The 27,388-nt window shown below is 43.7% G+C and overlaps 1 protein-coding gene across 2 annotated transcripts in view; it reads right to left on the bottom strand.

The window, feature by feature from the left end:
• The window catches only part of CLIC5 (chloride intracellular channel 5), a 168,680-nt gene that overhangs the window by 96,707 nt on the left and 44,585 nt on the right, over window positions 1-27,388 (bottom strand). Inside the window, exon 1 of one of the 2 annotated variants that reach the window (XM_062186209.1) lies at window positions 10,957-11,374. The exons of the other annotated variant lie outside the window; for it this stretch is intronic. Within the exon in view, the coding sequence (XP_062042193.1) occupies window positions 10,957-11,016 (60 nt within the window). The 5' untranslated portion in view covers window positions 11,017-11,374. Of the gene's footprint in view, window positions 1-10,956; window positions 11,375-27,388 lie in introns of those variants that run through there. 2 annotated transcript variants of the gene reach the window in all.

Here is a 27,388-nt window from a genome sequence, read left to right on the forward strand (position 1 = left end):
CTTTACATACTGTTTGCTGGGCCTTTGCTCACTGTCAGTATCTGGAAGCAGAAGTGTGCATTGAGGGGAGATGGGCCTTGGACTGAATCAAGAAACCTCCATCTGTTGCCATGACAACCTCCCAAATTGAATTTTTAGAGCAAAACTGGGGCATGGTTTTTACTTCCTCTCCATTCTAGGTAATGGGTTCCCAGTTGGACCCCATTCACCGCAATCCTCCCCTCCTCCAGCTTTTCTCCTCTTTTTCTCCAGCCTAACACTTATTTCTTTTCCTCTTAGCAGGGGATAATGATAAACAGTAGTGAAAAGCATCACCTTAAGGTCCCTAGAAGTTGTTACAGGCTGCAGGATAACCAGCACCAAACTTCTCTATGTTGCAGCCTGTGGCTGACCCAAGACACATGGCAAAGACCTCTCACTTCAGACACCCTGCTTACATAATTAATCACTTTCCTCTATTTTAAAATGCAATTACTCCACAAGCATGGAGGAGAACATGAAATTATATATTATAAATAAACGTTCAAATTGCTCAGTTTGCCATCAGAGCCTACGCCTGCTATGGTTCACATGTTTGCATCCACCCAATGTCATGGTATTAGAGGGTGTAGGCTTTGGGAGGTGATTAGGTTGTGGGGAGGAGGGGCTCCTGATGGGTTCCATGTCCGGTTAAGGGGTGAAGAAACCAGAGTTCTCCCCTTCCACCGTGTGAGGACACACAGCAAATGACCCACACTGAATCTGCTGATGCCTTGATCTGAGGCTTTCCAGTCCCCAGAACAATGAAAAATAAGTTTTTAAACCACCTCATTTATGGCAGTTTGTTCTAGCAGCCCAGATGTATGAAGATAGAAGCCTGACTTGTATTTCTGTTAATCTTCCCAGCATCCCCTCTCACCTTCTTTACCAAAACTAAGCAGAACTCTTAGTTCTCTGGAGCACATTCTGGCATTTCTTGTCCCTGAAACATTGTTCACACAGCTTGCTTCACCACAGACATCACATTGGTTTCTTAGCTCTCACGGCTTCACCACCTTGCTGACTCCTCTTGTGCCCCGTTTCTCTCTCTCTCTCAAGTGGGCTTTTCTTACGGCATAATCTTTCTTTACTCCTTCTCTGTGTTCCCTCCTCTGGGGAACTTACTGCTTCAACTGAGCCTCTAAGAAGAATTTCACATCTGTACCCCTAGCCTGACTGATTCTCAGGGCTGACTCCCAAGCACTCTAAACCTGCACTTGATTGGCTTGATGGTACTTCCAATTAAACAGCTCAAAAACCAGATTATGGTCACTCCTGTGCTCCACATCTATGAGTGTGCCAACCATGGATCACAAATATTTGAAAAAACAATGTATCTGTACTTAACGGGTGCATACTTTTTTTTTCTTGTTCCCTAAACAATACGGTATTACAATTACTTATATTGCATATATGCTATCTTAGGTATTGTAGTAACCTGGAGATAATTTAATGTATATTGGAGGATTGCATAGATTATATGCAAAATACTATGGTGTTTATATATGGGACTTGAGCATCCATTATTTTGTTATCCAAGTGAGTCTTGAAACCACTCTCCTGAAAGTATTGAGGGATCACTGGTTCCTCACAGTTCTATTTCTATCATAGACTCATAGGCTTAAAAGAACCTTGAAGCTCAATACACTTTATCAAGAACCTTGAAACTCAACCCACTTACTGTTCCAGAGGTGAGTTTACCATGAAGCTACTGAAACTTAAACTTTGGCATTCTTCATACATTTGCATAGATTTCTCCCAGGGTTTGGATCCAATTTTGTATTTACATCACTCTTCCACAGCACATTCTCTTTCTTTCTTTCTTTCTTTCTTTCTTTCTTTCTTTCTTTCTTTCTTTCTTTCTTTCTTTCTTTCTTTCTTTTTTTTGACAGGTAGAGTGGACAGTGAGAAAGACAGACAGACAGAAAGGTCTTCATTTTCCATTGGTTCACCCCTCAGTGGCCGCTCTGGCCAGCATGCTGCAGCCGGCGCACTGTGCTGATCCAAAGCCAGGAGCCAGGTGCTTCTCCTGGTCTTCCATGCAGGTGCAGGGCCCAAGGACTTGGGCCATCCTCCACTGCATTCCCGGGCCACAGCAGCAAGCTGGCCTGGAAGAGGGGCAACCGGGACAGAATCCGGCACCCCAACTGGGACTAGAACCCGGGGTGCCGGTGCCGCAGGCAGAGGATTAACCTATTGAACCACGGTGCCGGCTACATTCTGCCTTCTAAACCTAGTTTGGACTCCTATTGCCTCTGGACAGGACCCCTGGAATTTCCTCCTCCTTGGCCTCCTCCTCAAGGCCATCCTTGCTCTAATGTGGTCACAGTGAACCTGACCACAATGGCAACAACAGAAACAACAGCAGCCCATGTTCTATCTCGCTTCTCTTCCTTGAATTCCCATACCAGGTATACTAAAATGCTAGATGATGAATTTATCTGATCACAGGGCATCTGACTAGATGGCATCTAGAGGTTTTCCAAAACAGAAATCCTATGACCTTATGATTGCTGATCCCATTTTATGGAAGAGAAAACATGGCCTTAAGGAAAGCCACACAACCCATGTGTGACAGAGCAGAGCTTGGAACCCAAATCTACTTATTTTGTGTTCATTGATCCTCCTAGGCAACCCAGCATGGGGCACAGAGCAAATCAGTCGCCTGTCAATGAAGACCCCATCCCCATCCTACTACTGCTTTTTTTTTTTTTTTTTGTCCTATTTCTAGCTGCTCTACTCTATAGGCTATTCACTTCAGCCAGCCTTGTTCACCCATGGGCCTTTAAATCCTCACCAAAATACCTTTGCTAGAGCCCATGTGGTTACCTACTCCTAGACACATCTATGACTCCTGAACACTCTTTGAGGCAAAAAATAGGTCCCACCGCCCCCAAGCTAGAACTGTAGCCCTCATTTGTGCCACACTGGTTCCTCCATCTGCATCCTTCATTTCCCTTCCTGTCATTCATATGCCATTGATATTTGTTTGCATTCTCATGGGATGCTGGAAGCCATCTTCTACTTTGATCACCCCACGCTCCTACAGCTTTCATAGAGTCTGGCACAGGGTAAGTGCCCCATAAACTTTTCTGCTAATTGGTTAATTGAATGATTGTCTTTAATGCCCTGACTCCCCTACTTCTTTATCTTACTCATAACTCCTTTGTGCCTAGCTTGAAAAATTGTCACTGCCAAACAAGGGAATTTCAAAAAGTTCAAGGAAAATGTATATTATGAAAAAATTACACATATTCTTCAAACTCTTTTGCATCATTTTCTACAAACTTGTTTACGTAACTAAGTATGGCTTTTTAAAAAAAAATTACAAAAGAGGGGTAGGAATTTGGTCTAGCAGCTAAGACACTAATTGAGATCCCAACATTCTGATACTGGAGTGTCTGGGTTCAAATCCTGGCTCCACTCCCAATTCTTGTTAATGTACACCCTGGTAGACACCAAGTGATAGCTCAAGTACTGAGTCCCTGACAACAATGTAGGAGACCTAGATTGAGTTCTAGGCTCATGGGTTTAGCCTAGTACCACTGGGTTGTTGTGGGACTTTGGGAAGTGAATAGCAGATGGGAGTGTTTCTCTTTTTCTCTCTCTCTTTTTCATTTTTTCCCTCTTTCCCTTCAAATAAATAAAACAATTTTTTACAAAATTACAAAGGAAGAGGAGGAAATTACAAAGGAAAAGTCAAAAACACCCTTTTCCCTGGTTTATTGGAGATCAATCTGAGTGATTCCTGCTATTAAATGTGTCTGCTTCAGCCTCCTTCATCTTGCAGAGCTCATGTGCGAAGTGGGGACTGAGCTGCGTGTTGCCCTACTATGCCCTCCAGGGGAGTCCAGCCTTGTTTAGCCGTGGTCTGGGCTCTCTGTCTTTGATGAACCTTAGAATCACCCCAGGGTTGCTCTTCCAGAATACTGATGCCTGGGCCCCAACCCAACCTCCGAAATCTGACTTTCTGGGGGCAGGTTCCAGGCAAGGACATGTGAAGATTTACAGACTTTCAGTCACTGAAGGCTGAAAACCATGAGCTGTGCCGCTGTGTCCTGCAAGTGCTGAAATGACTACCACCCAGAGTCTTCCCAGGCCCGCAGAGTGGAGGGATACTTCTAGAATAAACAATTCTATGTCTTTTCACCGAGAAGGATTCATTTCCATTCCATCAGTAGACAATCTATCTCATTTATCTTAAAGAATTTCACAATCAAAACCAAGATAGTCACTGAAGGAAAATATGGTTTCCCTATGCAGTTGTCTTTCAAGGGACTGGCAGAGGAGCTGTCCCCATAATTGGGGCTGACCCCTCAGATGACAAGCAGCGTCAGATCTAGGACATTCTGGAAGGAGAGACCCTTCTACCTATTCCTCACACATACCCTGTCTTGAGAACACTCATGCTCTACCACTCATTTTTCAGTATTCTCTGTCCCTCCAGGCTTGAGGGCAAAGACAACTGAGAATATCCTTTGTGTAATATTTTTAGTAGAAACCGGATAGTGAGGCTGGTTACAGTTTCCCTACAATTCACATAGATAATATATGTAAATGTGTGTGTGCATTTTCTATGAGAGTATCTTTGACTATGCCATGTTGAAAGGTTGTTAGAGAGGGGGAAGGGCAAGTTTCGACTACACTCTAGAGCCTTCTTTCTCATCCAGGGGTCAATATTTTAGGTATCTTTCAGTTGAGCCTGAGAGACTGCTCCTCCTCCCCAGAACCCAGTGGCAGGGAGGGAAATGAAGTCCAGAAATAATATCTCCATAAAGCTGCATGGGGAGACCAGAACAGTGACCCCAGCATCTTGATGCACCCAGGTACCAGGAGCCTTGGGAACACAGCTATGTGGGAGCTGCCTTACATGAGAGAGCAATGGATAGAAGGAACGGGAGTCCAGCGGTGGCCATGGGGTCTGCACCCTGTTGTCAGGTCAACCACATTATTTTAAACAGTGGCCTATGGTGGCCTCCAGTTCATAGACTGGCTGCCCAGTCAGAGGTGATGAGATCCAGCTGTCATTGGTCTGCACCTGACTCCAGCAAGGAGCCAGTGGCAAATAGGACTGAGCCTGAGACTTCCAGTATGTATCAAGGGAGGAAAGTCTAATGGTTTCACTTTCACAAGTTGGGCTACACAGGGCCTGCAGAGGAGGCCTTACATACACCCTAGATTCATACACAGCTCATTCGGTGACCTATGGACTACTCATTTTAGCATTGCATTGGTAATAAAACTGTGGCCCAAAGAGGACAAATAGCCAGTCCAGAACACATAGCTAGTGAACCTGCCCCCCAAAGTGTCACTCTTCCACCCCACTTCTGCAACCACTGACACAGGCCTAGCACCTGGCAACTCAATGGACCCAGGTGTGAAAAGTTTTTGGCCTACTGTCTAAATTGATGGACTCTTGCCCCCAGATGGAGGCAGTCAATAAAAACCAAGAGAGACAACACAAGTCAGCATGTAGGCAAGAGCTGACATTGCTGTCAACAACTTCAGCATGTGCAGACTCACAGCCATCAAGCTCCCAGCCCCTGCCATGGTGTCTGAGATGTGCTTCATCCACTCTTAACACTAACACCCATGGGTGATACCCACAAAAGAAGCACTCGCCAGCCTACTGCATGTGAATTTGGCTATTGGATTATTGACCACAATCAAAGCATAGATATATAAAGAAAAACAGGGGAGTTTAATGTGATAAAAAGAACTTCAACATACTGCTCACACTGTGCTTAGGTGAGCTAGCCAAGGTGACCAAGCCAGCAGAGCAGCTCAGGGCTATAGCAGGAGCAGCACAAGGTTGGATCTTGTCTGTTCTGGAAGTCATAGGGTCCCATCACGGGTCGCCATAACTTGACTGCATCCTGCCCCATTGTCAGAGCCTTTCAGGTCACTCCAGAAATGAAACAACGAGCCATTTCCATCAGACAGTCAGCAGGATTCTGTTTTATTTCTCCTACACTGAATTGATGATTGTTTGACTAGATCAATCCCATGCACTGATTGTTCTGGAGTTCTGTGGAGAGGGCTTAATAGCCTGTCAGCATTTGTTAACCAAGCACTGTCTGGATACAAACTCTCTGTCAATAACACTCCTGACTATGATGCCCCTGGAAATTCTAGACATCAACCCACACTAGCAAGCCCACCTATTTCCATGGTGTCAGATGCTGCCCGCTATTGGGCACACCTCTTGTCATGACTCAGAGGTTCTCTACCAGTATACATGCTGGAGTCATGGGGGATAGGGATGAAAATACTGATTATGGATCCTACCCACAGAGACTGATGTCACTGGCCTCAGAAGCAGCCTGGTGTTGCAAGCTTTAAAATCTCCCTAAAGGTTTCATGTATGGAGCCAAGTTAGAGAACCACTTGTTTCTGTTGAAACACAATTTTCCTTCGGATCTGGCTAAAAAGCCCATGAGAGCATTTCTGGTATGGAAAGCCAAGACACTGTGGCAAAAAATGACCTACATGAAGGATCTCTGTGAGTGAGATCCTGGTGGAAAGAAGGGGCCATCAAAGAAGGAGGTACCTTTCTCTTAAGGGAGGGGAGAACTTCCACTTTGTGAACTCAAGAGGCTTCCATAGCCTTGGCAGCTCATGACAAGAGCCTCGGGTGATTACTGACGTCATAAATAAGAATGTCAATTGTTAAATCAACAATAAGAGTCACTGTGCACTTGCTCCCCATGTAGGATCTCTGTCTTTAATGTGTTGTACTATGAGAATTAATAGTAAAACTAGTCTTCAAACAGTATTGTATACTTTGTGTCTGTGTGGGTGCAAACTGTTAAAATCTTTACTTAGCATAGAGTTGATCTTCTGTATATAAAGATAATTAAAAATAAATCTTAATGAAGGATGGGATTGGAGAGGGAATAGAAGGTGGGATGGTTTGGGGGTGGGAGTATGGGTGGGGGGGAAGAACTGCTATAATCCAAAAGTTGTACTTATGAAATTTATATTTATCAAATAAAAGCTTTCTATAAAAAAAGAAAGAAACCCAAGTGCCCGTCCCCAAGAAACGTTTGTAGCATATGTGTCGGTCATAGATACTTCATGCCAGTGGCTTTCCACACTGGGATCTCAAGGCAGGACTGGGGCTGGAGGAGGCATCCAGGTGGGAAGAATGTCTTGATCTAATACACTCAGCACTTCCTGGGCTTGTCTTTCCACACTGCTTTCTGTTTTGCTTTGACTTCCTTGTTCTTTCCTCCCTTCAATAAACCACCCACACTGCCTTTGGCAATCCTATAAACTTTTGTCCTCCATGTCTGATCAGAGTCCAAGCTACATATGATCTCATGTCTTCTCAAAATAGCCCTGCCAGAGAGGAAGGCGCCAGGCTTTTGTTCCCGAATGCAAATCAGGGACCTGTGGATCCAGCAAGGTTCTCTCTTCCGTGGAACTCACATCATGGCCGAAGTCAATGTGTTTATAGCTATTTTCACTTTACAAAGTGCTTTCACCTGTGGTTTGCAGCTGACTCCTCGCAAGTCTGTTGGTGATCATGTTTTCACAACCACAGTGATCACATCTTCCCATTTGCCCCATATAAGAGAGTATTTTGAAAAGCACATGCAAAATGAAACTGAAAGGTTAGTTCATTTTGGTGCAACATTTTTGTAAATCCATGCATAGTTTTTTCATAACACATGTTTTCCATGAACTTGTTGAAGACCCCTGGGTTCCACCTGTTATCCCAGATGAATTGCTGGTAGCATCCTCTTTTTCTCTCAGAAGTGTCTTGGCTTTGACCATCGCATTAAGTAGTCTCTGGCATTAAGAGGAGCGATTGAGGCTCATAGAAGTGAAAATTTTTTTTTGTCCTTCAGCTAATTAGAGGCAGCAGCAAGACTTGAATTCAGTCCTGTGTCTCCAAACCTCTGCCCCACCTACAGAATCAGGGCAGAGCTGACCTGTTTGACAATGGATAAAGAAACTAAACACCTGGGGAAACAAACTCCTAAATGTTCCCTAGAAGGGGAAGACTTGGAAGGCTTAGCAGGGATGAGCACGTGAGCATGGACCTGTAAATTGTAAATCAGCATCATCATGGATGGCACAGGAGGGTCTCACGAGTAAACTTAGACACAAATGTCTGACAAATGGGAGCTTGGAAAAGAGCAAGAGATTCAGATCCTACCCTGCTAGATTTGAAGACTGGGTCTGAAGGCTGTTTGCTATCTCACTCTGGACAGTTCTCAGGCCCTCTCTGAACACAGGTGTTAGCCAGCCATAAAATGGGCTTCAGCAGCATGCGTATTTCCCTGGACTATTCCAAGGAGAGCAAACTGCCACTCACCAGGTGCGCCGCCAACCTAGACTTGTATGAGGTCCCTGTGAATCAGGTGTATTTCTATTTTTCACGATTGAACCAACCCTATAAGCAAGGGTGCTGAGGACTGAGTGGGAGAAGGCATTTGAAGGTGCTTCCTAAGTCCTATAATGCTGCCATTCATGACAAAGATGATGATGGTTAGCAGCAATGGCAGCAGCTGTGGTTAGAGACAATGTCTATTCATCCACAGGTGCAAAGAGTCCCGTGGCCTTGAAATTCGCTGGCTGACCTCCGTGTGGAATGCCAGACCCGGTGGACGGGCAGGGTTGGGAGGGCCTTTCAAAGGAGTGTTGAGAATGGCCAACATCCTGACTCTTGGTGGAGTCTGCTCTGCCTGGAAAGCTTCATAGAAACCGACCCGCCCAGCCTTGCAAAAGCACCTCCGTCACCTGACACCATCAACAGAAGGCTTTTTTTCTTATGGGAATCCTATAGCTTTGAGAACCTCCAACTTTAGAAATCTGATTCTGTAAATCAGGGCATTTGCTTCCTTAAAATGACAGAGTTCAAGGCCTGGTGGCACCTTTCTATCACAGTATGTTCAAGTCTTTGCTTGTCCCTGTAAATACCAACTAACTAGCAGCTCAAAAGTGCAGCTGGGGTAGGGGGAGCATCTAAATAGCTTTCTTATCTGATTTTTTTCTGTTCCCCACATCAATTTGGTTTCTGAGCTAGGCACGGAGGCTTACTGCCTGGATGTCATGAATTCTTTCCTTGAGGGAGAGAGAGAGACAGACAGACAGACAGACAGAGAGAGACAGAGAGGGAGAGAGGAGAGAGAACAGACAACACAAGCGTTTTAGAATTCTTTGCAAAGGGGCACTGGAAGCTGTGCCTTGAGCTTTCCATACAACTGGAGAAAATCTCCAAAGCCACCAGCCTGAAGGTGCAGGTAGAAGTGGTCTCCACACCTAGGCACAGGGCCCAGGGCTCCTGTGGTTCTGAAAAACCACTTTATGTTTCAAACAGCTCCCAGGAACCTGACACCTTGCAAGCAGTCCTGGGGAATCTGAGTAAGTCCTAGAATAGCTTTCTTCAAGGACAGCAGCAAGACTCATCGCTTTGTTAAAGCTCTCCCTATTCACTTTCCAGCCTGCAAGCCCAGACACGGGGGTTCAGAGCACTGGGCACAGCCCCCACCGTCCCACACTGTCCAGCCTCCAAGGGGATATGGCCTTGTCTATGTCCTGCCAGGGAACATGGATGTCCTGCCCAGAGGGGTCCCAGAAACCTAACAGGGGTGCAGCAGCTACTGTGAGAGAGCCCATAGGCTGAAAAGAGCAAGCGTCACTGAATGACAGGTGTCATCTTGAAATACAAATAAGAAGATGGTAAACTCAGCAGAGGGATTCTATCAAACCTCTGGGGTCGGCTGGGAGAGGGGAGACAGGACCCTTTCCAAGCAGAGAATCAGTCGCGATGGACTTTACAGTTATTTTTAGGAGACACAGAAGACCAGAAGACGGTTATCCATGTTTTTGGAGACATTAATAGGTTTTGAAGGGAAAAAAAGTCTTTGTTAATTACATGTAGATAGGGATCATTTGGGCAAAATAACCTGTTGCCCAGTCTACGGACTTTTAAATTCAGCCCCGAGATCCCTGACAGATACCAAGGATTCTACCCTCTCTGCCTTCTGCATATTTCCAGGGAAACTTTGCATTGGAAGTATCCACCGCCCCCCCGCCCCCTTTGTGAAAGGCGCGGGCACTCCCGCAGCCTGCCGCCGCCCCTCTCCAGGTCTCCCAGCTCCTTCTCGGCTGCCCTAGAGGCGAGTCCCCGCTGGCCTCAGGTTTCCCTGCCTCTGCCGTGTGGGCACCGAGCACTGATCTAATGTTTCCTTCTCATTACACCGGCGCGCGGGGAGCGCCGCCTGGCTCGGCCGCGGAGCTTCCCCCTACCCGCAGCGAACGCAGTGTAGCCGCTTTCCTGTCAGCTTGTGCCTGCCCAGGGGAGCAAGGCCACTTAACGTGCACCCCTTTCCTTCAGCTCCAGGCTGAAGGTCAGGTGACCTGGGAGGTACCTCGCTCTCGTTCCAAATGCTTCGCATCCGCGACACTACCCGCATCACGGTCAATACGATCGGCTAATAACGTCGGGGCGTGGAGGGTTTGTTTTCTGCTTTGCAAGCCACAAAGCAAGAAAACACCTGTGTGCGTTTCGGTAACTCTTGAGTAAAAGAAAGAAAGAGGATTTTAAGAAATGTGTGTCTTTTTCTTTGCCCCAAGATTTCCTTCCCTCTTAAGTCCTGGCATTTTGGAAGATATGTTCACCCGTCCTTCCGGGCTCCTGCTGTCTCCCTACACCCCAAGGCGCACCCCGGCAGCGCTCCCGACCCCAGCGGCGACCGACGTTCCTGCTGCAGATTTGACAAATCCGCGGGCCACCTTTCCCAGCAGCCCTCCACCTGTCAGATTGTCCCTCGCTCCAGGCTGCCCTGGAGCTCCCGGAACGAGGTCCTGGTCCCCAGAAAGGCCCCCAGCCGGGGGAAGGTCCCGAGCCCCACTGCGATCGGCGCCAGGGCACGTGAGTCCGGCCCCAGGCGCGGCAGGTGCGGCGGCACCCGGACGCCGACCTACCTTCACGAAGAGCTCGATCTCGGGGTCCCTGTCGTCCCCGTTAGCTGTCGCCGAGTCCATCCTGCCGTTGGCGCCCGGGGCCACCGTCCCGGGCCGCGGAGGCGCCACCTCTGCAGCGCAGGGGCCAGCCCTCTGAGCTCCGGCTCCTGCACGGCGGGGCTCCACAGGGCAGTTTTTTCTTTTCTTTTCTTTTTTTTTTTAAATCGTGTATTTCTCGAACTGGGGCAACGGTGTCCCAGGTGATCACGGGAACAGGAGAGGAGTCAGGAGGGGCCAAGGGGCACGGGGGAAGGAAGGAGGTTAAGGGATGACAACAGGTCCTGGAAGCAACAAGTGCCGGGCCGCCAGAGGTGTCACAGTATCCGCGGCTGTCAGCGATCCCGCCGCCGCCAACGCGCCCAAAATAGCCTGCGGCCGCGGGGCGGGGTCAGGCCGGGCGGGGACTGCGTGGGGACACCCCGCGAGCTCCGGCCTCGGTCAGGACCTGGCCCACGCCCCACGGCCTGGCAGGGTGGGAGGCGTGGACAGGGCTGGCTCAGGCACCACCACCAAGGCCAAGAAGGCGTGCAGGGTGAGATGGGGGGAGACAAGAGAGAGAGAGGAAATGGAGAGAGAGGAGAGGAGAGGAAGGGAGAAGAGGGGAGAAGAGGAAAAGGTGACTTTCAATACTGATGTTTCTTTGATGAAATGTTAGCTCTTCCAAGTTACTCCATTGCTGTTCCCACTTGGAAAGGTATTCCAGCCTTAGGGATGTTCAGAGGCGAGAAGGCATGGACAGCGGGGCAGAAGGAAAGACGTCTGCGGAACACAGGGCTTTTGCCATCAGCTAAGCAAATAGTGGGGCACAGAGGAGGAACAGCAGGGCAAGCAAGACAGGGTTGCCTGTAAGGCAAAGGGGTGGACCAACCAGGCAGGTGCAGCAGGAGCCAAGGATCCTGTTTTCAGCTTCTGGGTACCCCCAGCCCCCCCCCCCCCCCCCCCGCCCGCCCGCCTTCTTTCATTTTCTTCTTCCTTCTGTTCTTTAATTTCCAATATTACTTCATTTCTGCTCTCTCTCTCTCTCTTTAAAGAAGTTTTATACACATGCAAAATGCATGCAGCAGAGGTGTTCAGTGAATTAATATAGTCTGAGCCCACACCTGCAATTGGCAATGACCCTCACAAGTTCTGCCTGCTCACTCCTCTCTGCTTCTGTCTCCTCCACCAGGGTAACCAGTTCCTGATTCATAAAACCATAGGGTAGTTGTGCCTGGAACCTGATGTCTGTTTCGTTTGCTCATAGCTGTGTTTGTGAGGTATGTGTGTTCTGTGGTGCATTGACACAACATCCCTATCTGTTCTCTTGGTGGACCTACCGTGGATACCTCTGTTAAACACCCTTTGGTTGGAACCATGGACATTTTTCTCTTGGTGCATAGACGTGGAATTGCTGAATCACAGAGTAAGAGAATGTCCTTAATAAACACTGTGGCTAGTTTTCTGTAGTGGTTGCACCAAAATACACTCCCATTCTTTATGTATAAATAAATACAATTAAAATAAATAGTTAAAAATACTAAGTCTTTTGTATCCCAAATTTTGTCAATTTCTCATTTTCCTTGCCTTTTCCTTAGTTAATCCTGTCGGTGCATTACCTTTCCTTATTTATCAATATTTATTTTTCCACAGTTTTCTAAGAAAAAATGAATTACTTAATAAAAAAAAATAAGTGGTAGTACAAATTAGGTGCCAGGTAAAATTGCTAACTTGTTTAGCTGTTACAAATAGTGACATGAGCCCAGTGTTACGAATGAGGAAGCAGAAGACTAGAGTATTTCCTTAACTCTCCCGTCATCCTGCTAGGATGGTGATGTCAGGATTTGAACCCTGTGCTCTGGATTATTTTACTGACTGCTTCTCAAACGTAATGCAGACTTGTCTGAGTCACTTTGGCGATGCAAAGATGTGATCCTGGTCTCACAGTTTGTTTCAGGATGACAGTCACAAGAAAGGACAACTAAAGCAGACATGTGAATTGGCAATGTAAGTACTAGCTGGTAGACAGACTATTTCCCAAGGTTGATGTGGAGTGAGGGAAAGACTTCATGGAGCAAAAGGCACAGGCGTGTAACCTTCCTGAAGGGTCAGACGAAGATGGCAAGGTACCTGACCACTCTTTATAGCAGGCTGTTTGCCTACTGACTCCAAATGCAAATGTCTCCTTCTCACCCAAGAAAACAGTCACCAAGCCCTACTTGTACTTAGTACACAACAGCTTAATCAAAGTGAGGCTTAATTGCTCTCCTCCCCCTTGGTTTCAGGCTTACATCACCAAAGCCTTTAGATAAACAGTCACCTTCACAGCTGTACTTCCTGAGCCAATGACTGCATACTCTGGGGAAGGACCAAGGTTACAGCCGGAGACAGGTGCCTTAGTGATGCATCGGCTCATCACTTCCATGCACTGGAGTGTGCACAATATCTTAATAATAATGTGGCCAGAGTAAATAAAATTCATGCATGAAATGCCCCCGTGGTTTTATTTTTAATAATTATTTTCTTGGCAGTGATCTAAACAATGTGTGGTATAACCTCCATTTCATTAATCCCAAACCTGGCAGGGTTAATTTTCATTTTCTCTTCTCCAAATGCCTACTGTTTATTGTGATATGGAACAGCTCCTCTTTAATTATAATTTCTAGAAAATCTCTCCCATTTGGACATCCCTTTAGATATTATAAACCTGTAGCTTTGAAGTTATAAACCTTCATGTTGCCAAAAAAAAAAAAAAAAAGAAAGAAAGTAAGAGTCTACTTTGGTTATCAACTATTTCTATGCACATTTCTAGTTTTTAATTTCATGTGATGCTTTAGATTAAGATAAAAGGACTTATTTTTCTACTTTTTAATATCAAGGCATAAGTAGAATCAATTCTAGCTTCGTTCAGAGAAAAACACTGTACTACTAATTTCAGCCCACACTTTCACAAAAATGGTACAAGATTTGGATAAATTTTTACTGGGATAGCAGTTCAAAAGCATATTTGGCTTTCTTTGGCAGCACCTATACTAAATTGGAACCATAAGGAGGAGATTAGCATAAACCTGATAAAAGGATGACATGCAAAGTTGTGTAATACCTATGCTTTCATAAGGTTGTTGAAAGCAAAATAATAACATATATGATAAGGTTTTGATATATTTAGATTAAGTGATATGGCAATTGAAGCAGAAAGGACAATAATTGTAAGGTTTATATACTTCCTTGAAGTGATCAATATTCACAATAAGTGCATTGAAAAAAGTTGATGCACATTGTAACTCTTAAAGAAATAACTAGTAAGTTATACAAAAAGCTACAGTAAAAAAAAGAAAAGAAGCCAGTAGATAAGTTTAAACAACTTATTCAGATAATCCAAAAGGTAGAAAACGGAGGAAAAAGAGAACAAATAGAAAACTAACAATAAAATGCTAAGCCTAAATTTAACCTTTTCAATACTTGTGAAAATTTAAGGGCTGGCACCGCGGCTCAATAGGCTAATCCTCCACCTTGCGGCGCCGGCACACCGGGTTCTAGTCCCAGTCGGGGCGCCGGATTCTGTCCCGGTTGCCCCTCTTCCAGGCCAGCTCTCTGCTGTGGCCCGGGAGTGCAGTGGAGGATGGCCCAAGTGCTTGGGCCCTGCACCCGCATGGGAGACCAGGATAAGTACCTGGCTCCTGCTTCGGATCAGCGCGCCGGCCGCGCCGGCCATTGGAGGGTGAACCAACGGCAAAAAGAAAGACCTTTTCTCTCTCTCTCTCTCACTATCCACTCTGCCTGTCAAAAAATAAAAAATAAGAAAATTTAAGTGATTTAAACACATCAATTAAAAGCTGAAGATGAGTTTTAAAAAAAGACTCAAGACCCGGGGCTGGCACCATGGCTCAGTGGGTTAATCCTCTGCCTGCGGTGCAGGCATCCAATATGGCCACCAGTTCTAGTCCCTGCTGCTCCTCTTCCAATCCAGCTCCCTGCTGTGACCTGGGAAAGCAGTAGCAGATTGCCCAAGTGTTTGGACCCCTGCACCTGCATGAGAGACCAGGAAGAAACACCTGGCTCCTGGCTTCAGATCAGCACAGCTCCAGGCGTTGTGGCCACTTAGGGAGTGAATCAATGAAAGGAAGACCTTTCTCTCTGTCTCTCCCTCTCACTGTAACTCTTCCTCTCAAATAAATAAATAAAATCTTTAAAAAAAATAAGACTCAAGACTCAATAATACGCCATTACAGAACTCACTTCAAACACAGTAATGTCAAAAAATCAAAAGTTAAAAGGTAGGAGGGCTAGCCCTGCCATGCAATCACAAGTGAAAAGAAAGATAGTGCTTTGTTAATATAAGACAAAATAGACTTCAGGACAAGAAAATGAACAGGGATAAAGAAGGATATTATATAATAAGAGTCAATACCCCGAGAAGATATAGCAAACTTTAATGCATGTATAACTAATAACACAGCTTCAGTAAATGAAATAAAAGTTGAAGGAACCAAAAGGAGAAAGAAAAATAGACAATTACAGTTATAGACTTCATTATCTCAGTAATTGAGAGCTCAAGTAGACAACAAAACAATGAGAAGAAAATGCAACAATACTTTTTCAACTTGATTTAATTAAAACTTATGGAATATCCCATCCAGACAACAATGTAATATCCAATATTTTTAAGTGTATATGGAGTCTTCACCAAAACAGACCATATTCTAGGTCACAGAACAAATCTTATTAAATTTAAAAGAACAAAATCATACAAAGTATGATTCCCTGACATGATGGAATCAATTAATTCAATAACCAAAGATATCCAGAAAACTAAATATGTGGGAATTACACAACACCCTGTGAGACACTGACTGATCAACAAGGAAGTCTCAGGGACAGTGGAGAAATTTTGAACTGAATGTAATTAAACACAAGCCGATCAAAATGTACGTGATGCAGTTAAAGCAGGGCCTGGCGGTAAATTTATACATGAAGCGCTTACTTTAGAAAAGAAAACTCTCTCTTTAACTCCGACTTTCGAATAAATAAAACTAATCTTACAACAAAACAAAAACACAAAGGGCTGGCGTTGTGGCACAGTAGGTTAAGCTGCTGCCCGTGACACAAGCATCCCATATGAGCACTGGTTTGAGTCCTGGTCACTTACTTTCTGCTAATGTGCCCAGGAACGCAGCAGAGGAATGCTAGAGTGTTCGAGCCTCTGCCACCCAGATGGAGTTCCAGACTCCTGGCTTCGGCCTGGTCCAGCCCCAGCTGTTGCGGCCATTTGGAGAGTGAACCAGTTGATGGAAGATCTGTCTCTCTCTCTTCCCCTAACCCCCTTCTGTCTTTTCCCCTCTCTCTCTGTAACTCTGTCTTTCAAATAAATAAAAAATAAATCTTTAAAAAAAAGAAAAGATTAAATATCTCAAATCAATAGTCCAAGCTTTCATCTTAATTTTTTTTTTAACATTTATTTATTGACTTGAAAGGAAGAGTTACAGAGAGGCAGAGGCAGAGGCAGAGAGAGAGGTCTTGCATCTGCTGGTTCATTCCCCAAATAGCCACAATGGCTGGAGCTGCACCGATCCAAAGCCAGGAGCCAGGAGCTTCTGTTGGATCTCCCACACCAGTACAGGGGCCCAAATACTTGGCCATCTTCTACTGCTTTCCTAGGCCATAGCGGAGAGCTGGATTAGCAGTGGAGCAGCCAGGACTCGAACCCACTTTAACACACTGCGCTACAGCACTGGCCCCAACTTTCATCTTAAGAAACTAGAAAAAGAACAGCCAAAAAAACCCCCAAAGCTACAAAAGGAATAAAATGGTAATGAAAAAATAGAAATTAATGAAACTGAAAAAAGAGAAAACAGAGAAAAAAAGACAATGAAACCAGAACTGGTTTTGTAAAAGGTCACTAAAATTGAAAAACTCAAATTTACAGAGAGAGAGAGAGAGAGAGAGAGAGAGAGAGAGAGAGAAGTGTTACCAATATGTAAGGTTTGACAGATGAGATATCCCCACAAACTCCACAGGTACAAAAGACAATAAGAGAATACCACAAACAACTCTGTACATACATGAGACTACTTAGATGAAGGGGCTAAATCTTGAAAGGCAGAAATGAATAAAGATCACTCAAGAAGAAGCAGCTACTCTGAATAGTCCTATATTTATTAAAGTCACTAAACTCATAGTTGAAAACATTCTGAAAAAGACAGTTCCAGGCCCAGGTGTCTTCAGTAATGAACTCAATCACACAAATAAGAAAGAATAACATTAACGCTGTACAATCTCTTCCAAAAAAATGAGAAGAGGAAGAAATGGGGGTTTTGTCACCAGGATTTGTAAGGAATTTTCACAACCTAAAAATAAGAAGAGAAACAATCCAAATAAAACAACAGATGAAAGATCTGGACAGACTCCTTACCAACATGGTAAACCTATGGCAAATTCTTGCAAGCATGTGGAAAGTACACTCAACGTTACTCAGTAGACAAATGTAGATTAAAAGAGAGTTAGCAAAACATGCCTAGAGGATGGCTAAAACATGCACTCATGACAATCTCATATGCTAGCAAGAATGCAGGGCAACTGGAGCTGTCATATAGAGTTGGTAGAAACAGCAAATTGTACATTCTGGACAACGGGGCAATTTCATAGAAAGTGAAACCTATACTTAGAAATTGGCCACTTACCATCTCTTGGTTATTACCCTAGAGAAATGAAACCACACTTCATGCAAAAACCTGTGCATGAATGAGTATAGCATCACTATTTATTATCACCCTAAAATGGAAACAACTCATATGTTTCTCAAGAATAAATGAATAAACAAACTGCAGTGTGTGTATACCACAGCTACTAATGGGTGCAAAACATAGATAAATCTCAAATGCATGTTACTAAGTGAAAGAAGCCAGTGTTCTCCAAAAGTTATACCTTGTATGGTTTCCTTTATGTGACATTCTGCAGGAGGAAAATCTATCAGGATGGAGAGATCAGAGGCTGCTAGGGTTTGCAAGAGGAGTGTGTTTGACCATCAGTGGGCAGCAGAAAGAAGATTTTCAGGTAATAGCACTGTTCTTATCCTCTTTGGGGTGGTGGTTAAGTCCATCTCATATGTGTTAAAACACACAGTAACTGAATACCCCTTAAAAGTGAATTTTCTGTGTGCAAATTTAAAAAGTGATCAAAATACTTAAATAATTTTTTAAAAAGGTCAAGCAACCAGTGTCTATTTCCACATTCCCTTTCCATGCATCCTTTGTTTCAAATCTCTAACATTAAATCTCATCTTACCATGAATATCAGAAATGTAAAAATTAAAGAGTAAGAAAGGGAAGGAAGGTGGGAGTATGGGGGGCTGGAGGGAAGGTAGGGTGGGAAGTATCATTATGTTCCTAAATCTGTGTATATGAAATACATGAACCTTGATTTCATATAAATTAAAACGATGTAAATAGAAAAATAAAATAAATTTATCTGTGTAAAATAGAAAAGAAATTAAGCTGTTATAAAAATAAAATTATATTTTCCATTCATAGAAAAAAATAAGAAATGTAAAAATCTCTATTTCCTGAGACCTAGTGCTCCTAGTTATAGGCAATCAATACAATAGAACAAGTCTCAACTGATATAAAAAGGAAAACATACATATTGAGACAGGGAGAGTATATATGCTGAAGGACTTGCACTGCAGTGACGGTACTCCTTGTGGGAAGATCGCAAATGCTCACCCAAGTACTGTCGGCACGTAAGCATAAGCGTATCATTAATCACCAGCTCCAGTTCTATGTACCTTACAGTATTGAGTTAGACTCATTCACCCTATCCAGGGTAGCAGTGATTTCTATAAGAATTAAACTAGATTGTCCCACTTTTACATTCTCTACAGAGACAATTTCAGATAATCTCAAGGATTTGAGGTTTAAGTGGAGGGGACTGGCTGTGGAGGACTGGGGTGCATTGCCAGTTCTGTCTATTCCTTTATAAGTTAGTGTGCCCAAGGGATGGACCCCCATTGCTAGTGATCTTTTTTATTTATTTATTTAATTTATTTTTGACAGGCAGAGTGGTTAGTGAGAGAGAGAGACAGAGAGAAAGGTCTTCCTTTGCTGTTGGTTCACCCTCCAATGGCCACTGTGGCTGGTGCATTGCGCTGATCCGAATGATTCCATGCGGGTGCAGGGCCCAAGCACTTGGGCCATTCTCCACTGCACTCCCGGGCCACAGCAGAGAGCTGGCCTGGAAGAGGGGCAACCTGGACAGAATCCGGCGCCCCGACTGGGACTAGAACCCGGTGTGCCTGTGCTGGCGCCGCAAGGCGGAGGATTAGCCTGTTGAGCCACAGCGCCGGCTGCTAGTGATCTTTAAACCCACAACAGCCTCCTAGCCTGGAGGTGGGTGGGATGAAAGCTAACAGTCCTTGTCATTCATCCCACTGATCCACTTGTTGCTCACTCCTTCTGTGTTTTGAGGGCTTCCTCTACATCACAAATGCTGCTGTGCTTTCTCTAGAGTGCTCTGAGCACATGCAGTGTGCACATCACCTTCTGTTGATGGGCAATCCTAGCTCCTGCGTGGTTCCTTCATGGGTTGGGTCATGTTTTTGTCACAAGAGTGGAAGCTCCTGAGGACAGGAATCTAGCTTTGTGTTTCTTTGCATGACTCAAAGATCATAACGGATCCTGACTGCATATTTGTAAACAAACAGAGAGTATTACATGCTCAAGAAATAATTATTGACAGAACCAACCAATCAATGAATAACTGGCACTTATCCATATAGACTTCTGCCCTTATATCAGTGAAATATACATTACAGTATGCAGGGTTTTTTTTATAACCTGGTTTCTAATTTTGAACTGAAACATAGGAAAAGATTCTGTAATAATAATAATAGTTAACATTAACTAACAATTGGCTGTGTACTGGGAGCCCTGAATCTGTTATTAGCTTACTTCATCTCCATAATTACCATATAAGACAGTTCTATTAATCCCACTTACCAGACAAGTAAGCAAGGACTTAAAAAGTCTAAGTAATTGTTCAAGGATAATTTTAAACAACACAGTTGGCATTCTAACCCAGATATCTCCATTGTTAGTCAATAGTATTAACGTGGAATAGGATGCAGTTGGGGGAGGTTGGGGTGGTACTAGAGATTTTTTAAATTGCTTGTCAAATTGGTGGAATGAATGAATTCCAGATCTTGGAAAGCAAATGAATGGTTTAGGTATTCTAGAATCCTTAAATTAAGAGACACCCAGAGATGGACTGAAACAAAATGCACAGCGATCAAGAGATGACACATAGCATTTTTTAAAAAAATACCAAGCCCTAAGACAAGGAAATCATGGGAGCCAAAAGGCAAGAGAAAAGCAATCTGAGGTTATGTTCTGTTGCATCATCATGCATTTTTGGCAGGATTTACTTCTCTGGTGATTGTCCTCACTTAATGGCCAAGGTTCTACATTAGCTCTGGCAAGATCATATAAAAATATAACCATACACAAATACATTTTCAAAAAATCTTGGAAGGTATCCAAAGTAAATGCATGCAACGACATTTTTTAAGAAAGACCCTGAGTGTTATTTTTAAGAAAGACCCTGAGTGTTGATCAGTGTTACTCTGATCTACACATTTTATTTTCCTTTGGCCAATAGGCCCATCATGCCAATTGACCAAAAAATTATAACTCCAAAAACAGCATGGTGTTACAGAAGGCAAAGGTTGTGAAAAAAGCAAGTGGAGGAACATTGGGAACATTGGGAATGGGAAGCTATCATTGATACTGCTATAAGTAGAATGCAGAATGTTTGAAGGAAGTGGGCAAATGCCCATGACCAAACAGATTAAAGTGCTGAAAGAACAAGGCAACATTCATCACTATTGACAACTGGAATCCATTTGCCTCTCAGTAAAGGTCTTTACTGTCCATTCACAATCCATTACTTCCAATGGAGCTTCAGGAGTGGGCAGGTGACTTATGTTGTCCAATCAGAGTATGGCAAGCTCTAGTGACAGTGATTAATTCAAAATGAGCACATTGTTAACTTGGATTTACTGAGATTCAATTCTGGGATATTTTTCAGAAATGTGTTTACGAAATCATTTTTCGTTGTGTGGGTCTTAGGGAGAAACTAGGTTGTGAATCCAGAGCGGTTTGCACTATTCTATCACCAGGAAGGCAGAGGTTGATTGAGAGGAAGCTGACAGAGGAAAACCAGGGCCTCCAGGTGCACAAGAGTAGCCCAACTTCTGATGTTAGTCTGAGTGGACTGGATCTCATTGGTTCCTGACAGTTGATACTTCTAGAATCTCTAGTCCTAATGGTCAGTAAAATCTGTTTGTGGTTCAGACCATCTTGAGTTGGGTTTTCTGATGTTTCCAATTGGAGATTTATCTTCACACTAGTTAGAACATGGATAGAATAAAGAAGTCTATTGGCAAGAGATGGTCTATGTGATAAAAAAAAAAAAAAAAACAACAACAAAAAACCCAGACCTTGGGCAAGTGTAAGGTGGAGCTGAGTCAAAAGAATGGTAATACACTTTAGAAAGGCTGACACATCCTGAAATGAAGAAAGTATTATTTTCAGAGTTCCAGATCTTCATAAAGACATCATATAGTCTTCTGCAGATTTTCAGATTAAAAATGAAAGTAAAAATATGCTTATAAATTGGCAAAATTCCAGAGAAAGGCTATCTGCCTAGATTTAAGGTAATCAAAGATAGCACAAGAAGAAAGTGTTAAAAGCCAAAAATCAATGTTTCCATGAATCAATTTTATTCAACATGGAGAGCATTTTACAATATAATGAAAAGAGCACTAGACGGATGTCTAGAAGTTCTGAATTCAAGATTGTCTAGCCCTGCAGTCCAGTCATCCAACCTCCTTGAGTCTCAGTTGCTTTATCTGTAAAATAGAGGTAACTGTCATCCCTGAAGTTTGTAAAGTTCAAGTGAGATTGTTGCTTAATACCCAAAGTGCACCCAACACAGTGCCTGATCCATAAACAAAGAACAAAGAAGAAATTCCACACCCTTCCACACCCACACGCTATATAAACCAGGCTCTGTACAAAGCATTTCACAGGTAGCATCTCATTTAATTTCATTGAAACCCAGGTATGAGGTCATTACTACAGTTACTCTGTCTTCAAGATGAAGAAGCTGATGCACACAGATCAGTCAATAAGCTGCAAAACTCTAGGACTGGGATTTGAATCCAGACCTGTTGAATAGCCACTTTTAATGACCTCAATATAGGAACACTAGTTAGTATTATTGTATTATCAAGGTGTTTACATGACAAAACAGTAGATAAGTAACAAAGGCCAAAATGAAAGTTGAAGGCTAGGTATTGGATTGCTTAAAAAAAAAAAAGTGCTTCAGATAGAGAATGGAATGCTAGATGATCTTCACTTACATTTGACTTCTTACCTGCCAAGACATAAGCTCTTTGATCTACATAAGGCATTATTTCCAGAAAGACCTAGAATATTATTGAGAAAATTACAATTGATCCAACCCAAATTCTTACTATTTTTAAACTAATCTATCCTGGAGGTGGGGGGCAGCAATGGAAAAAATCTCCTTCCCCTCCAGGATTCTAAGAACATGTCTGGGTTTAAACATTTCTTTACATATATTTCCTTGTTGGATCGCAGAGAAATAGATTAAAATATGAGCTATTACCTGGTCAAAGTGAGGCAGGCATAGAGGAACTTTACTTCTGCAACACCATAACCCGTGGCTCTCTTTCATTTACATTCAGGGAGGTAGCTTGATTCTACTTTGTCCTACAATTTACTCAGCTGTGCCATCTTTTTTGATGTGTGGGGAAAATTGCTTCTTCTCCCACAAAACTGGGTGGACTGCAAATCATAGAGTATTAGCTGGAATTGCTTCAATTTCCTTCTTCCAAGAAGAAGGCACAAAGTGCTTTGACTAACTCAATCCGGTGAAATTCAACAAACATCTCTGTGCTTGACACTGCTCAGAAGGGGCTGGTCTTGCAATTCATTGTGGGAGACAGAGCAAACACATTAGCAAGGAAATAGATATGTAACTATCGATTGTGATAAACTCTACTAATGGGATCTAGGATAAAGAGCCACAGTGGGAGGAGGGCGAAGGAAACTCCTTTTCACGGGAGGCGGTGGGGAAGGCCCCTCTGAACAGATGACGTTGAAGAACCATCCTGAAAGACAACCAGGGGCCAGGATTTTGCAAACTGGAGAGGAAAGCATGAGAGAAGGCCTTGGTGAGGGCTCTGAGGTAGACTACAGCATTTTATGCATGAGGAACTGGAGGCCTGGCACGAGTTCCCTCATCTGTATCTCTTTGAGCTCTACACTGGGAGCGAGGGGCCACACTTTCACCTTTTCCTCTCTATTCTCTGTGATTGCAATACATCCTCAGAGAGAATCTGACCAGGAATTTTCCAAAGGTGAGAAAGCTACACCGTAAATCAATAATGATGGCTCCACTGGGTACACGTGGAGTTGGCAAGAAGTCACTGAGAGGAAAGAGCTTGTGTACTGGCCCCTCTTTGTACTTTCTTCAATTACTCTTTAAAGGCTTTTAATACACCCCTGTGTACAAAGATTGACATTTTTCCCCAGACACCTTTGCAATGACCCTTTTTCCATCTCCAGGTCCTTCATACTTAGTTTTGCTCAGTGGATGCATCTACACCAGACTAGAACTTGGGGGGAATGGGAGAGCCCGCTCTCACAGGTTGATATTTTATCTAAGTGATCTCATGTTTTTCAAAAACTGCCCTGCAATTAACTCAATTATGTTAAAATCAATTTATATTTACCTTGTTCTTTTGCCATCTTGGAGACCCAACCGTTGATATTTTTTTCCTCTCTCTTAAAATCCCAAGATGAATAAAGCTGAATATAGATTTAGTCATTTATCTCCCATTAACACAGCACATGGCAATTGCATCAGCAGACAGCAACTTAATGCTCTTAATGAGCCCTCCTGACATTCAGGCGCAAAGGGCCAAAATGCTGATCTAAGCGCTGTCTTACTCACAGGCACAGACTCCTTGTGGGAAGTCGTCAAATTAAAGGGCAGAGGGATGCAAAACAGCCACGCCAAAGTGGTCTGGTTGAGTTCACCAGTCAACACCGACTCCTGCTCTACTCTCCCCAGATGGTCATATTGAGGCTGCATGCTTGGCCATGCGAGTGCTGACCCTACAGCTTTCCTTACTGCATCCCACGTGGCTGTAGCCACGGGAGCTGGAACACTCACTATTGGGTGCCATTTACCCTGAAGTGAAAAAGGAAAAGGGGTCCTGTCTGAACAATGAACAGTACTGACCGTCGGCAAGCACCTTTCACAAGTGAAGATAAAATATCGGGACAGTAAAAAGGAGCTGCTTACACGGTGTGCACGGTGACTACACCTCCCATTTGTCATTATGTAGAGATCAACTTCCATTCTTCTCCCTCCCCAGTAACATACTGGAGATGTGTCTAAGGCATATACAGCCCACTCCACCCATCACTCCTCTATATTTCAATCCAACTATTTTGGAGAAGTTTTGGATTCACAGAAAAAATCCAGCAGAAGGTAACCAGAGTTCTCAGTTGATCTCTGCCTCTACACATGCAAAGCCTCCCTCTTTATCATCCTATACCAGAGTGACACATTTTTTACAGTTGGTATACCTGAGGTGACACATCACAATTTCCCCAAGTCCACAGATCACTGTTGGTATGGCACAACTCACAGTTTTGAACATATGTGTAATGACAGAGATCCACTGTTATACAAAGTATTTTTCCTATCCTAACCATTTTCTGGGCTCCATTCCTTCACTCCCCGACCCCTAGCCTGGGACAACCACTGATTTTTTTTAACTGTCCTCATAATTGTACCTTTTCCAAATGTCATACAGATGGAATCGCCCAGTATGTGGCCTTTGTAGAATGGCTTCCTTTGCTTGGTAATATGCATTTGAAGTCCCTTCACTTGTCATATCCCTAGCAGTGAGCATAGTGCTACACACAGTGTAGTTTCTTGATGAGCACTTGTGGCATAAATGCAAAGGGATGAGTGTCATACAAGCCACATTTCATTTGACAGCTGCATGTTGAGACCTTCTAAATGCATGCTCTCTGCCAGACACCTTCAAATAATAATCATATTTGCATGAGACATCCAAAAATACTGTATTATCATAACAGCAGTTCTGCTAGGTAGGAGAACAGATGGCTTTTCTTATTTTCACCATTTGAATGAAAATTAGGAAACTCTGATTCACAGAAATGAAACAACTTGTCCAAATCCCCTGTACTAGAGAGTCGTAGAGCCAGAACTGACCACTATAATTCTTTTAGGTACCCTGATTCTCCATCCTATACGTTGTTTTCCCCAAACTGAACTCTGGGTCATTCTAACTAACAAAGATTTTACAAAAAAACTAGTTGATGCTGCTATAGTAACAGGTGAGGTCTAAAAGAGACCACCCATCTTATTTTTTTTGTTGGTGGCAGACCAGCTGTTCACAAAAGATGCAGCATCCGTTAACTGTGCATCCATAGCTGTGAACCCCAATTTTCCCTTCACTGTAAGCAAACTGCTATGGGGCTGTGGAAGTGCTCTCTGTTCAGGGGAGGAAACTTTAACAAGTGATCAGTAAGTAGTTCCTTCTCTTTCTTTTTTTTTTTTTTAAGGTTTATTTATTTGTTTACTTGAGAGTCAAAGTTACAGAAAGAGGAGAGGCAGAGAGAGAGAGAGACATCGGTCTTCCATCTGGTGGTCCACTCCCCAATTGTCTGCAAAGGCTGGAACTGTACCGATCCGAAGCCAGGAGCCAGGTGCTTCTTCCAGGTCTCCCACATGGGTGCAGGGGCCCAAAGACTTGGGCCATCTTCTACTACTTTTTCAGGCCATAGCAGAGAGCTGGATTGGAAGTGGAGCAGGCCAGGGTGTTGTTAACCCGCTGTGCCACAGCGCCGGCCTCTCCTTCTCTTTCAAAAATAAAGAATTGCACTGCTGAGCTTCCCCACTCCTGTTAGGGATCAAATGGGCTCCAGAGGTCCAGGCCAAAATTTATTCCAGATCCGCCCATTATGATGGACCCTCAAAGGGACAGTGAATTTGCCTGGGAGTTGTGCTTGGTTATGAGAGAACTATGAGGGAGGCTCATGCAGGCCTGTATCTTGATACCCATTTTGAATTAATTCTCTTGCTCTCAATTTAAACTCTTGGTCTTTATCACTGCTCTAAGAGCCTTGCACATTTAACTGCCTATTGAGGATATCCCTTGGGTATCCCAATTTCCTCAGTCAACTTTTTTTTGAAACACTGCACTAACGTTCTTCCCCCAATCCTCTTCCCCAACATTTTCATCCCCAGTCAATGACGTTATCATATATCCAGTGATAAAACCAAGTCCATAGGTTTTTTTTCGACTCTCCATTAACCCCAATCCAATGAGCCACCAAGTCCCCTACTCTGAGATCTTTCTATTCTTCATCTCCATTACTGCAGCTCCATCACCCTGTTCCTAAGCAGTCATTGAGTGTGCCCAACTTCTATCAGGCATGCACCTTGTCTCTAAAATCCATTTTGTGCCAGTATCCAGAGCATGCCTTCTACAATGCATGTCAGGGCACACCACACCGTTACTCAGAGCCCTCCCGCGGCTGAGCCTGGAGATGGTCCTCAGTGCGATATGCTGGCTTGTGACCTGCTCCCAGTCTTCTCATACTCCCTGCTGGCCTCTGGCAGTGTAGATTCTGGGAATCCTAAAATGCCTGATTTCCTTTAGGTACATCCCACTGTTTTATGCCTCCAGACTTTTATTCATGTTGCTTGAAACATTTTCTCTGTACTTCCTCACCAACTTAACTCCTTTCCTCCTTAAAGTTCCTGCTCCCATGGCATGCTGTGCAAATCTCCATATTTGTTCTGAAATTATTTGTTTCCGTATTGGTTATCATCAAGAGCTAAGATCCTCAGGAATAGCAGACATCACATCTTCTCTCCATGAATCACTTCTTGTTTTGTGATTCTCATTGTACACACCCAAGCCCCAAACAATTTCAAGTTTATAGAAAGCAGGGATTCTCTGTCTTATATTTGTTTCCCTGTGCCAAGAGTGGAGCCAGGTGTGTCTGTTACCATTGTATATGTTTACATACACTCATTTATTCAACAAATACTTAAAATCTTATTTTTTTCCCATCACTGCACTTTGCAGAATATGTCACTGTAGTTCTTGAAGATCTCTCTAAATAATATAAAGCATTTCTTTTTAATACTAACTTACTTCATCTGATAGCTTGGTAAAAACAAAAAATGGGCCTGTCACCTTTCACCTTCTCAGTGGAATTGGCTCTCTTTGCCACGTGACTCTTTGTGTGCCAACAGGTGTGTCAGCAGGTGTCACAGTGAAAACAAG

This window comes from Lepus europaeus, chromosome 3 (assembly GCF_033115175.1).
Source record: "Lepus europaeus isolate LE1 chromosome 3, mLepTim1.pri, whole genome shotgun sequence".
NCBI lineage: Eukaryota > Metazoa > Chordata > Mammalia > Lagomorpha > Leporidae > Lepus > Lepus europaeus.